The sequence below is a fragment of the Aotus nancymaae genome, unplaced genomic scaffold, assembly GCF_030222135.1.
Source record: "Aotus nancymaae isolate 86718 unplaced genomic scaffold, 86718_ANA_hifiasm-v0.15.2.pri h1tg000057l, whole genome shotgun sequence".
NCBI classification, from domain to species: Eukaryota; Metazoa; Chordata; class Mammalia; order Primates; family Aotidae; genus Aotus; species Aotus nancymaae.
This window is the reverse complement of record NW_026988471.1, coordinates 67,659,306-67,673,688: the sequence shown is the minus strand read 5'-3', so window position 1 is coordinate 67,673,688 and position 14,383 is coordinate 67,659,306. Positions and strand designations below refer to the sequence as shown.

The 14,383-nt window shown below is 41.5% G+C and overlaps 1 protein-coding gene across 1 annotated transcript in view; it reads left to right on the top strand.

Annotated features, from left to right (window-relative positions):
* The window catches only part of LOC135269646 (ankyrin repeat domain-containing protein 36B-like), a 32,603-nt gene extending 23,890 nt beyond the window's left edge, over nucleotides 1-8,713 (top strand). Inside the window, exons 11-17 of the mRNA XM_064363784.1 lie at nucleotides 2,596-2,624; nucleotides 2,719-2,791; nucleotides 4,389-4,417; nucleotides 4,520-4,592; nucleotides 5,550-5,578; nucleotides 5,673-5,745; nucleotides 8,600-8,713. Of these exons, the coding sequence (XP_064219854.1) occupies nucleotides 2,596-2,624; nucleotides 2,719-2,791; nucleotides 4,389-4,417; nucleotides 4,520-4,592; nucleotides 5,550-5,578; nucleotides 5,673-5,745; nucleotides 8,600-8,706 (413 nt within the window). The 3' untranslated portion in view covers nucleotides 8,707-8,713. The remainder of the gene's footprint in view (nucleotides 1-2,595; nucleotides 2,625-2,718; nucleotides 2,792-4,388; nucleotides 4,418-4,519; nucleotides 4,593-5,549; nucleotides 5,579-5,672; nucleotides 5,746-8,599) is intronic.
* Nucleotides 8,714-14,383: the final 5,670 nt, after the last annotated feature.

Below are 14,383 nucleotides of genomic sequence, written 5' to 3'. Positions count from 1 at the left end.
TGAAGAGCAATTCAAGACATAGCAAGCTCAAGGGACAGCGTAATTTTGCTTTAATTCTACAGCATGTTTTCTTCAGGAAGGAAAGGAAAAAGAGATGTAGTAATAGGGATGATAGACACTAGGTTGTTTTGCTGAAACCAGAGGGAAGAAGTGATTGTAATAAACCATAAACACTGTAGAATTAGAGAACTAATGAGACCATTGATGTAGTAATTATTTTCTCCAAGGAAGAGGGATTGTGAGGCAGCAAGGAGGGAAAAGAAGAGGTTATGTATGTAATTTAGGGTTTTCTGCTGAGGAAACGCGCGTGAACTCACTTTGGATTTATTTAGAATATTTGCGTAAAAAAAGATTTGATTTTGGCTGCTCCAGAAACTACCGGAAACAGGAAAGAGTGCTAGAACTGGGATAAACCACGGTGACTCATTACTCTTCTTTGTTGCTATTAGGCATCAGAGATAGATGTTTTGTTGATTTTAATTATTAAAAATAAGATAAACTGGAATATGAATACATGGGCTCCATTGGTCAAGGAGCTAACTCTTGGATAAAATAGGTATTTAATGAAATTTCTTTAGAGGATAACATGATACCTCTAAGAAGACTATTTTAGAAACAAAAATTATGTTGAATTCATTTACTGACTCCAAAAATGGTTATTTTCAATGAATATTGGAGTGATATCTGAATGTAAAAGCTTATTAATATCTAATGCTTGTAGTAGTTTTTTTTAGGTGAGAAGAATGTCAAAAGCGATAAAGGCTGATACTGTTTATTGAGGCTTAAGTGTCATATCGTGTTGCATGAGTGTGTGACGAAACTTTCAGAAAGCTCAAGTAGAGGATTCCCTAAATGTAGGAAAGTCATTACACCACATGGGTGTGAGTAATAATGAATATTATGTAGGAATATTCAGCAAACATACATCCAAGCTGATCTATTTAGGACCTTTCCTCTGCAGAGACATGAAGTATACATTCAACTGAAGTGTCATTGTAATTGTGTACCTTCTCAGTTGTCGGGCAAGTTAAAGAGCATGATGAATATTTGTAGTACAATGGTATAAATTCTTCTGATGTGTTGCACGAAAGACATGCCAGAGGAGTACCACCTGCTTTGACATTGACTCCCAGGTGTATGAGTTGCTCCTCTGATTTTAGATCATATTGGTCCTCATCACTTGGTGTATCCACATTGCTATTGACACTCAGTGTTTTAGAAATAGGCATATGACAGGTGTGCGCCATCAGACCTGACTACTTTTTGTATTTTTATTAGAGACGGGGTTTCACCATGTTGACCAGGCTTGTCTTCATCTCCTGACCTCAAGTGTTCCACCTACTTTGGCCTCCCAAAGTGCTGGTATTACAGGCACAAGCCACCACACCCAGCCTGCATGATTATTTTTATAAAGATAGAATCTTGCTGTGTTTCCCAGGCTGGTCTCAAACTCCTGGGATGCTCAAGTGATACTTCTGTCTCAGTCTTCTGAGTAGCTGAGATTATATTAACAAGCCACTGTGTCCTTTTATGTTTTTAATATTCTATCCTGTCTTTGTCTATACTAGCCTTTGTTACTCTTGGGCATCAGAGATACATGTTTTGTTGATATTAGTTATTCGAATGAGATAAACATGAATATACATACATTGACATTGTTTTTCGAGGAGCTAACTTTGGATCAAATATCAATTTAATAAAAATTATTTAGGTAAAAACGTAATACTTCAAACCAGACCATATTGGAAAGAAAATAATTTGAAATCATTAATTGACTCCTAAACAGTTTATTTTCAGTGAATATTGGAGTGAGATTGAAATGTAAAAGCTTATTCATATCTAATCCTTGTAGCAACATTATTTGGTATAAGTATGTCAAATTTGATAATTTATTATACTTTTTGAAGAGGTTAATATATTATGTCTTCTTGCCATGAGTGAATGAAGAAAATTTCTGATGATTAAACTAGAGGATGCAAGAAATGTAGGCACATTATTATACCACATGAGTATGAGAAATAAAGAATATTATATACTAGGATTCACCAAACCTGTATCCAAGCTGATCGTTCTGGGACACTTCCACTGAGTAGTTGTCAAGCATACATTCAACTAAAGCATCATAGTCATTGTGCACCTGCTCAATTATCAGGCAAGTAGAAGAGCATGATGAATATTTGTAGTCTAATGGTATAAACCCTACTGATGTCTTGCATGAAAGACATGACAGGCAGGAGGATTTACCACATGCTTTGACATTGATTCCCAGATGCATGAGTTGCTCCTCTGATTTTGATCACATGATTTCCTAATCACTCGGCATATCCACATGCACACTGATACTGTTTTATTGCGGTAATAGACATATAAAGAAAAATATCACATTTGAAATTATAAGTATGTTTCATGACACCTGTATTTCTGTTCTCCTCAGTGTATTTCTGTCATGTCCAGCTCCAACACACAAAGTATGAAACATCAAAGCCTACACTAATACAGGCAGGAAAATACAGGTTGATGCTAACACTGCATCAATGTATGGATATCTTTATCATATTTACATATGATTTATTATGTATCCCTTTCTCTTTTCAGTGTCTTCTCAGAAAGAACGGGTCTCAAAGGTAATTACACTCTCATTTGTCTTTTGAACTATTAACTGTATAGTCTGTGAAATATACTTTATGTGCTGATTATTTTGCTTCAAATCCCATTCAGGCTACACGTAAAAAGAAAGACCCTGTTTCGAATACAGCCACAGAAAAAAAGGATGGACTAAAATCTGAGACAGGTAATTTTGCAATACACATTTAATGTCGTGTTCACTCAGGATAAAAGGGAACTTCCCTTCCCAAATAAATCAGCAGGGGACTCATTGAAAGTGTACATTGTGATTCAGGAAGCCTGAGATTCTGCATTTGTAATAAGTTATTTAGCACCAGTGATGCTGCTGGTCCTTGTCCGTGATCTGAGTAGTACGATTATAAACTTTTCTACATTGAAATTAAATAGAAGAACCTCTTGAAGAGCAATTCAAGACATAGCAAGCTCAAGGGACAGCATAATTTTGCTTTAATTCTACAGCATGTTTTCTTCAGGAAGGAAAGGAAAAAGAGATGTAGTAATAGGGATGATAGACACTAGGTTGTTTTGCTGAAACCAGAGGGAAGAAGTGATTGTAATAACCCATAAATACTGTAGAATGAGAGAACTAATGAAACCACTGATGTAGTAATTATTCTCTCCAAGGAAGAGGGATTGTGAGGCAGCAAGGAGGGAAAAGAAGAGGTTATGTATGTAATTTAGGGTTTTCTGCTGAGGAAACGCGCGTGAACTCACTTTGGATTTATTTAGAATATTTGCGTAAAAAAAGATTTGATTTTGGCTGTTCCAGAAACTACCGGAAACAGGAAAGAGTGCTAGAACTGGGATAAACCACGGTGACTCATTACTCTTCTTTGTTGCTATTAGGCATCAGAGATAGACGTTTTGTTGATTTTAATTATTGAAAATAAGATAAACTGGAATATGAATACATGGGCTCCATTGGTCAAGGAGCTAACTCTTGGATAAAATAGCTATTTAATGAAATTTCTTTAGAGGATAACATGATATCTCTAAGAAGACTATTTTAGAAACAAAAATTATGTTGAATTCATTTACTGACTCCAAAAATGGTTATTTTCAATGAATATTGGAGTGATATCTGAATGTAAAAGCTTATTAATATCTAATGCTTGTAGTAGTTTTTTTTAGTAGAAGTATGTCAAAAGCGATAAAGGCTGATACTGTTTATTGAGGCTTATGTGTCATATCGTGTTGCATGAGTGTGTGAAGAAACCTCCAGAAAGCTAAACTAGGGGATACCAGAAATGTTGAAAATTATTACACCATATGGGTGTGAGTAATAATGAATATTATGTAGGAATATTCAGCAAACATATATCCAAGCTGATCTATTTAGGACCTTTCCCCTGCAGAGACATGAAGTATACATTCAACTGAAGTGTCATTGTAATTGTGTACCTTCTCAGTTGTTGGGCAAGTTACAGAGCCTGATGAATATTTGTAGTACAATGGTATAAATTCTTCTGATGTGTTGCATGAAAGACAGGCGGGAATAGTACCACCTGCTTTGACATTGATTCCCAGGTGTATGAGTTGCTCCTCTGATTTTAGATCGGTGAGTGTATGTTTCATGACGCCTGTATTTCTGTTCTCCTCAGTGTATTTCTGTCATGTTCCTGTTCCAAAACACAAAGTATGAAACATCAAAGCCTACGCTCATACAGGCAGGGGGATAAAGCTTGATGCTAACACTGCATGAAGGTATGGTTAACTTTATCGTATTTACATATGATTGATTATATATCCCTTTTTCTTTTCAGTGTCTTCTGTGAAACAACCAGCCTCGAAGGTAATTACACTCTTATTTATATTTTTAATTATTCACTCTCTCTCTATATAGTCTATGAAATATACTTAATGTATTGATTATTTTGTTTCAAATCCCATTCAGGCTCCACGTGACAAGAAAACATCTGTTTCAGTTATAGCCAGAGAAGTAAAGGATGGAGACCAATCTGGGACAGGTAATTTTGCAATACACATTTAATGTCATGTTCCCTCAAGATTGAAGAGAACTTCTATTTTTTGAACAAATCAGCAGAAGGCTCAGTGAAGCTGCGCATTGTGATTGAGCAGGCCTGGGTTTCTGCATTCGTAATAATTTCTCGGTTGATGCTGATGCTGCTGGTCCTTGGCCTTGATCTGAGTAGTAACATTATAGACTTCCCTACATTGAAATTGGGAAGAAGAACCATTAAAGAGCAGTTGAAGACATACCAGACTCAGGGGACAGCATAATTTTGCTTTAGTTCTACAGCATGTTTTCATCAAGAGGGAAAAGAGGAGATGAAGTAATAGAAATTATAGGCCTCAGACGATATTGCCAAAACCAGAGGGAAGAAGTGATCGTAATAACCCGTAAACACTGTAGAACAACAACTAAGGACACCACTGATGGAGTAATTACTTTCCTTAAGGAGGAGAGATTGTGAGGCAGGAAGGAGGGAAAAGAAGAAGGTATTTATGCAATTTTGGGGATTCTGCTGAGGAAACCTGAGTGAACTCCCTTCAGATGCATTTAGAATATTTGCATAAAAGAAGATTTGACTGTGGCTGCTCCAGGAACTACTGGAAGCAGAAAGAGTGCTGGAATTGAGATAAACCACACTGACTCATTGCTCCTCTTTGTTACTGTTAGGCAACAGAGAGATATATTTTCTTGTTTTAGTTACAAAAATGAGATAAACTTGAATATGAATACATTGTCTTTGTTGTTCAAGGAGCTAACTCTTGGAAGCCTGTTTTCCTGTTTTCTTCAGTGTTTTTCTGTCACGTTCCTGTCCCAAGACAGAAAGTATGAAACATCAAAGCCTACACTAATACAGGCAGGAAAATACAGGTTGATGCTAACACTGCATCAATGTATGGATATCTTTATCATATTTACATATGATTTATTATGTATCCCTTTCTCTTTTCAGTGTCTTCTCAGAAAGAACGGGCCTCAAAGGTAATTACACTCTCATTTGTCTTTTGAACTATTAACTGTATAGTCTGTGAAATATACTTTATGTGCTGATTATTTTGCTTCAAATCCCATTCAGGTCACACATGACAAGAAAGATCCTGTTTCAAATACAGCCACAGGAAAAAAGGATGGATCAAAATCTGGGATAGGTAATTTTGCAATACACATTTAATGTCATGTTCACTCAGGATAAAAGACAACTTCCCTTCTCAAGTAAATCAGCAGAGGGCTCATTGAAAGTGTACATTGTGATTCAGGAAGCCTGAGATTCTGCATTTGTAATAAGTTATTTAGCACCAGTGATGCTGCTGGTCCTTGTCCATGATCTGAGTAGTATGATTATAAACTTTTCTACATTGAAATTAAATAGAAGAACCTCTGAAGAGCAATTCAAGACATAGCAAGCTCAAGGGACAGTGTAATTTTGCTTTAATTCTACAGCATGTTTTCTTCAGGAAGGAAAGGAAAAAGAGATGTAGTAATAGGGATGATAGACACTAGGTTGTTTTGCTGAAACTGGAGGGAAGAAGTGATTGTAATAACCCATAAACACTGTAGAATGAGAGAACTAATGAGACCATTGATGCAAAAATTATTTTCTCCAAGGAAGAGGGATTGTGAGGCAGCAAGGAGGGAAAAGAAGAGGTTATGTATGTAATTTAGGGTTTTCTGCTGAGGAAACGCGCGTGAACTCACTTTGGATTTATTTAGAATATTTGCGTAAAAGAAGATTTGATTTTGGCTGCTCCAGAAACTACCGGAAACAGGAAAGAGTGCTAGAACTGGGATAAACCACGGTGACTCATTACTCTTCTTTGTTGCTATTAGGCATCAGAGATAGATGTTTTGTTGATTTTAATTATTAAAAAGAAGATAAGCTAGAATATGAATACATTGGCTCCATTGGTAAAGGAGCTAACTCTTGGATAAAATAGGTATTTAATGAAATTTCTTTAGAGGATAACATGATACCTCTAAGAAGACTATTTTAGAAACAAAAATTATGTTGAATTCATTTACTGACTCCAAAAATGGTTATTTTCAATGAATATTGGAGTGATATCTGAATGTAAAAGCTTATTAATATAAGTCGCTGATTAAGATCAGGATACAGGGATGGGTCCTTCAGCCTCTGTGCTCCCAGTCATCCTCATCCAGCTGTCAGATCCCCACAATTTCCACCTTGTCTTCCTAGATGCTCCACATTTTATTACAGTAGCCAATCACAGCATGCTCCATCGTCCTCAGGTCCTGGATCATGAACGCATTAAAAGCCATCACTCCGAATATCCACACTACAAACTTTGTGTAATAAACACAATGAGGAACGTGGGGAGAAGGATTTTCCTGATTGTGCCAGGCCCCACCAGCATGCTCAGTGGTCTCGCTGTCCCTGCGCACACTTTCCCAGGCCTGGTCCCACTTCTTAAAGTAAAGCACAGCCCTTTGCTCCATTGTGAGGGGCAGCAGCTGGGTCTTCCCCTTGGTGAAGCACACCTTAATCTGCAGACATCAAGAGGCATCCAGGACCCCGGTCCTGGGAAGGCCTTTTATTGTTTAAGATCATGCAATCGAAACAGAGACATTGAAAAGATCCCACTTCGAATGTGTCAGAGGACTCTCCTGATTCCTGGAAACCCATGGTTGTCAGGACCCTTCAATGGATATCTTTTAAAAAAATTAATTCACTTGTGATTCAAGTTCATAATATTTTCCACTTGACTGTGTTCTAGGTCAGTGGTTCTCAGCCTTGACTGCCTATTAGAATTACCTGGCATTCTTTTTAAAACTGTCAGTGTCCTCGCCCCATTTCAGCACCAGCTGAGAACTTGTGGGAATGCAAACTCTCAGGCCCTACCTTAGAACTCTTGAATCAGATGCTCTGATAGGGTCCAATAATCTGTGTTTTAACAAGCCCTCCACATGATTCTAATACCCATCCAAGTTTCCGAACCTATGCCCACCTCAGAACAATCGATTCAGAGTGTCTGGGGCTGGGTGAGGAGGCGGCCTTAGCTAAAAGCTCCCCAGCTGATCCTCAAGTCCAGTGAAGGCTGGGCTGGGGATAGCCCTGCCTGGAAAGAAGGGGCTACTGGAAGTCAGAGTAAGGGGAATCGTCAGGCCTGAGAGATGGGAAAAGGAGAAATGGGAGGAAGCAGAGGAAATTAGGAAGCTGTTTTAAAAACTACCTGGGACTTTGTTTAAATCACATATAGTAAAGCATGACAGACATGGAGAAAACATCCTTGAAAGGAGAGTTTATTGCAGTTCCCTAGAGCAGGGGGCAGGGCAGGCCATGGGGTCACAGGAGGAAGCACTGGAGTCAGAGGCAGAAGGGGTGAGGAAAAGCAAGGGTCGGAAACTTTATTGTGATTTTCATGGGAAGGAATGGGTGAGGGAGGGTAGGCATGCCAAGCACGCTTAGGATTGCAGGTCTGAACAATTTAAGCAGAGTCTGGGCCATAGGGATAGGCTGTAGTTGTCTGGTTCCTACCTGGCCATAGGGTGATCTGGGGGAATAGGGAAGTATGGGCTCTGGATTGATTGATCTGCACATCACAGTTATGGGGCAGCCAGTTGTTTGTTATTGCTAGGAATTAGCTAACCCTGAGAGGGATAGTTCTTCCCAGACTCCACAAGGCCCCGATATATATGTGTCTATGGTTTAGAGCCTGCTCCAAACATAAATTAAAAAAGAAAAACGTGATTAGTACATGTAAGGCCGGATGCCTCGCTGGGAGCCAAATGGACACACCCTTCTCTCTCCGAGCCTGAAAACTACGTCACCATTCTGAGCACATTACTCAGCATTTGCCCTCTCCACGCGGGGTCCCTGTACCCAGTTCTGTATTCCAATCTCAGTCCTGTACCCACCGAAATTTTGAAAAAGCCCACCAAAGGTCTGCCCTATGGCTGCTTGCCCTGTACATCCTCGACCAGCCCCTTGCCAGTGCCCAGTCCCTTCATAACCAATGAAACTATTTCCTCTTTGTTTCCCCGCAGCCGATCAAGTACCTCCACTCCCTATAAAACCCACACCCCAAGAAGAGAGGTGCGACTTCTCCGGCCCCTCCTGTAGGACCATAGAACCTCGCCCAGGAGCCGATTAAATTTCTTTGTTCCAATAACTGGCCTCAGTTGCTTCATTCAAACCTTACAGTACAGAAGTTAAGTCATTCAGACCCAGGTTTGGCTCTCAGGCCTGCTACTTACCAGCCATGCAAACTTGACTTCTTCCTCTCTAAAATGGGGATAATAACACCTACATAATTTCTACACAGGGTTTGTAGCAAGTATACGAGATAGACTACAGTCTGGCTCAACTGGCAAGTGTTTAATAAATGAGAATGATGATAAAAATGCACAATAGAACACTGGACTTGGAACCTGAAGTAAGGAGCCATGAGTCAAATACAGCTTACACTTTGGAGCTTAAGAAAATCATAGCTGGTGCAGTGGCTCACACCTGTAATCCCAGCACCGTGGGAGGCCAAGGCAGGCAGATCACTTGAGGTCAAGGATTCAAGACCAGCCTGGCCAACATGGTGAAACTCTGTCTCTACTAAATACACAAAAATTAGCCTGGCGTAGTGGTACATGCCTGTAGTAATCACAGCTACTTGGGAGGCTGAGGCAGGGAGAATTGCTTGAACCCAAGAGGCAGAGGTTTCTGTGAGCCAAGATTAAGCCACTGCAATCCAGCCTGGGTGACAAAATGAGACTGTCTCAAAAAAAACAAAAAAGAAAAAAGAAAATCAGAGAGCCACTGGCAAACAAGTGGCAGACAAGAAGTGGTGGATGAGTGGACACGGAGGGCAGGCTACTCTGACAGGGAAGGTGTGGACATAGCAGTGAAGGTCATCTCTGAGGCCAATTGGGGACTGGGGAGAAAGAGATCTTGGTGTGGGGGAGGTCGACAGTGCCAGAAAGGTGACAGTTGAATCAAAGGGCTTATTATAAGAGACCCAAAACAGTGGTGCTTCAGGAAGGCCAGGACAAAAGTCCCTAGAGAAGTCAAGGAGAGCAAAGTCCTCATCCGAGCAGGGCATAACACTGTTCTCTGAGCACCTTTGGAAAGAGACAAAGATGATCCTCTCCTCCTTCTTCTCAACCCACCTGGTTGATCTGCTCAAGGCGGAGACCATCTTTTGTGTCTCTGTATTTATAGGACTAACATGATGCATAATCCAGTAAAGAATTTTTTAATGTAATGAGACTGAAACTTGGGGATAACTTAGGCATCATTCTGTTTAGAGAAGTGCTTTAACTTTTGGAGTGATATTAGAGAAAGCTTTTATCCCCTTTCATTTTTAGGGTGTGTGCATGTGTGTGTGTGTGTGTGTGTGTGTGTGTGTGTAATAGAAGCCATGGGACGAAATACACGAGGCAGAAGGCACTGAGCCCACCCTTCCTGAAATACAGTCTGGCAGAGCCTGCAGCCCGAGTTCTGGAACTAGTTTGCCATCTAATTGACCATGTAGCCTGGTGCATGTTCCCTATTCCATCTTTATGTTAATAACTTCTTTAAAAACAATTTGGGAATAGATATGCTAAACTTACACTGCTTGGGCTTGGTGATTAAGCATTGACATTTTCTGGGCTATAGTTATCTTTTACAAATCTTATTATTGAACAGATGTTATTAATTTCATTTTGGAGGAGTGTATTCATTCCCTATGGCTACTATGACAAATTACCACAAATTTAGTGACTTTAAACAACACAAATTTATCATCATACAGTTCTAGGGGTCAGAAGTCTGACAGGAGTTTCAGCTGGCTAAGATCCAGATCTTGGCAGTTCGTTTTGGAGGTTGTAGGGGAAAATCTGTTTCCCCTCCTTTTCCAGCTTCTAGAGGCTGCCTGCACTCCTTGGCTCACAGCCCCTTCCTGCATCTTCAAAGCCAGCAATGTCTGGCTGAGCCCTCCTCCTGCTGCCACCTCTCTGACTCTGTACTTCCCTCGTCATAACTCTCTCTAACCCTCCTGCCTCCTTCTTGTCCCTAATAAAGACTCTTGTGATATTTTGGGCCCAAGTAGGATTATCTCCAGTGTTGTTAATGTAATCATATCTGCAAAGTCCCTTATGCCATGTAAGGAACGTACTCACAGGTTTTGGGAATCAGAATGTGGACATTTGTGGGGGTAGGAGTAAAGAGGGCATGATTCTGCCTACCCACCAGGAGGAAGAGACGAACACACACACAGGCACAGGCTTGTTGTGGGGAGCCTGGACTTTTCTCAAGATGTGCAGACAGATGCAAAGACAGCATCTGCAGGATTCCTGCATGATGGAATGTGGGTGCAGTCATTTTGTTACTGGCAGCCGGCTCTGGTTCCTCACTAGGTAGATGATTAGGGGAAGGAAAAGACAAGAGCAGTCACTGAGATGACAGTGTGGTCATTTGGGTTCAAGTGCTTCTGTGAACAGAGGAGGTGAAGTTTCTCTGAGTTTGGACAACCTCCCATCTCTCTTATTAATCCATGAAAATCAAGAAAAGTCATTAGCTCAAGAATGCTCCTCATCCAGTGCTCAACCTGTATATCCAGTCAAAAGATCACAGATTAGAAGCACTGAAATCTCCTCCAAAATAGTGACCCCAGCCCCACAGCCTAAGCCCCACAGCTAAGGCTGAGAGAGGTGCCATAAACTCCCCGGAGCTGGAAATGCCTGCCTTGAGTGTGCTTAGACTGGAACGGAAAGCTTACAGAATTTAAGAATAGTGGATGAAGGCTTTTGTAGAGACAGATATGGCAGAAATAACTGTTTTAGTTAGAGACATCTAAGCAGAATGAGAAGAAATAAAACTCCATTTTCAGGTCATTCGTTTTTTATTTTATTGCAATATGCTGTGTCTTCCGGGAGGAGGGTGTTCGCAGGCCACCTGTAGGGCGTGCAGGTCTTCTTCCTGAGAGCGTGCTGGAGGTGCCAGTGCTACCTTGTTCAGCCCTTCTTATTCCCAAAGGACCCTGCTTAAGAGACCACAGGCCATCCCGGTTACGCACACTGTGTGGTGCTAAATGAGCCACTGACGGAGGGAGCAAGAAACTACTCGGTGATGTCTGCCAAGCTCAGCCACTTCCCCTCCAGCCCAGTGTCCTCTCCCCCTGAGACTCTGCTCCCAAACCACCACTGTTCAACGTGCTTTCCTTTGGGTTAAACATTACCTAAACGTTAAGCACAGTTAGTGTTAATGTTAATGTTACTGAGTTGGAAACATTAGAACTGATTACTACTATCTGTAGAAGGAGGTGGGCACTGAGTCACTGGGGATGGGGAAGAAGTGCTGAAATCTGGAAAAATGGCGTCAGGAAACTCATTTCCTGAAGGTGTTGTATCTGCAAGGCACTGCTTTGCATGCTCCTTGAGTCTCTTCAACAACCTTGTATTCCCAGGTGTTGTTACCTCTTTGTGCAGAGAAGACTAAGGCTGATGGGGTCCTCTCTAGCACTCACTCCTGGCCAGCCTATGTGAGGAGTGATTCTGGGATCTGAGTCTGCTCAGAGAGCATCTGTAATTCCTGAGTCCAAAAGATTCCTCAGGTCTTGCTCTGGGGCTGGGCACTGAAGGCAGCTGAGCAGAGGTTCCTGGGCTCATGGCTCAATAGCTGTCACAGAACAGGCCTGTTTGTTGTGGAACTCTGAAAAGTCTCTTTTGTAGAAAATGCAATATGAACCTGATTCACACACACACCGTGTGTGGTGTAAGTAAGCCCCTTCTGCTATTTGAATGTTATTCAAATAAAGGATTACAAATCATCTCAGTAGCTTACATTACCATTTCCAAATGCAAAAACAAAAAAGATCTAGTGTTTAGAACAGGGAATTTACTATTGGACCATGAGAAACAAAGGCATCGTTTTCATTTTGAAATAATAGAAACTCAGGTATGGAAAGTACTAAAGAGACATTCTAGACTAATCCCTTCTCTTTGCCCAACCTCCTACCCACACAAAAATGCAAATTCCTTCCAAAACATCTCTGACAAGCAACCTCAAACTCCTTCAAGTGGTGAGAATAGCCCTCTGCTGTGCAGCTAGCTCCATTTGGTTTGATGGTAAATAAGCCCACAATTCACATTGTAACAATGTAGAAGGAAGCAAAGTTTGTGAGTTTCATCCTCTTTCCTCTCTCTACCCACCCTGCAGGAAAGGAGACCCTTATTGTTTTCCTGTTGCTGCCATAACAAATTAATACAAACTTACCAAATTAAAGCTACACAAGTGTACTTTCTTATAGCTATGGAGGTCAAAAGTCTGAAATGGGTCTAACTAGGCTAAAATCAAAGCATCCACAGAGCTATGTTCCCTCCAGAGGCTCTAGGGAAGAATATTTTGTTGCCTTTTCCAGCTTCTAGAGACCACCTGCTTTTCTTGGCTCATGGCCCATTCCTCTGTCTTGAGCCAGCAGCACAGCATCTTCAAACCCTTCTGACTCTCAGCCCTCCCTATTTCATTATAAAGACACCTGGTATTACGTTGAGCCTTCCCAGATAACCCAAGATAATCTCTCCATTTCAAAATCCTTAACCACATTGCTAAGTCCCTTTTGCCATATAAAGTTACATATTCACAATTTCCAGATATTAGGACATGGATGTCTTTGGGAGCCATTAAACCTCCTTTGTTTATAAATTACCTTGCCTTGATTTTAAAGGCAAGTTGAGGGAACACCAGGTGGAACCCTCCCAGAAGCTGAGGAAATAGAGGTCAGGCTTGCAGTGGTAGAGGACGAAGTGGATGCGACACCCCAGTATCCTGGGAAGAGCCAGGAGATGCTGGATGTTCCACAACGCAGGTGGAAAGGAACCCTAGGCCGAGGGCTCTCAACCTAATCCCAGGGTCCTATTCCAAACTTGGCACAGAAGCAATACAGACTCTGTTTAAGGGATGCCAGAACTTAGGCAATGAAGATATCAACAGGGCTCAGCATGGGCTAGAGAACAGGGAACTCTGCCAGAAAAAGTTCCAGGGCTTCTGCATGGCTCAGATGGTGATGAGGGAGCCCCAGTGATGGCTGGAGTGAGACTTCTCTGCATCCTAGCAACTGAGACTTGGGCACTGGGCAGAGTGTTAATACGATTTAGAAAAATTAAGTAATGTGACATTTCTTTACCTGAGTATGGAAATCCCTAATCTACAATTGTGTGTCATTAATGGTTCTACAATGTTACAAGTGTAGCTAAGAATCAGCCTAAGTAGTTTCTTCCACTGACAGAAGCAGAGGGGCAATTGAAGACCCACCTCCAACCCCACCTTCTCTAAATGTCTTCTCTACAAGTCGAGCTACAGCAACACCTCCCTCTCCCTTAGCATTTACTTACTCTCCTTGTATTTGGCATTTGGCTCGAATGTCCTTGGGTTGTAATTCTATTGAATGTCGACACAATCAATATCCCACCTTCCCAATCTAACTGTAGACATTAAGAAGGGCAAGTGTATACATTGTGCATCCCTGAGTCCCCTTTCAATGCCTGTACCACCACTAGCATAGTAGATCCTAGAAAAATGTTTATTGACAATGAAGATTCCAAGAAAGCCCAAGAGGATCGGAACGAGAAAGTACAATCCTGTGCAACAGAAGCAAGAAAGTACATGGTGTAAGGCCGGTCGCCCAGCCAGGAGCTCGGACACATCCCCCGTCCCTCGCCGGGAGCTCAGACACACCCCCTCCCTCGCCGGGAGCTCGGACACACCCCTCATCCTGACCGGGAGCTCGGACACACCTCCCCTCTCTCTGGGAGCTCAGACACACCCCTCTCTTTCTCCGGGAGCTTGGACACACCCCC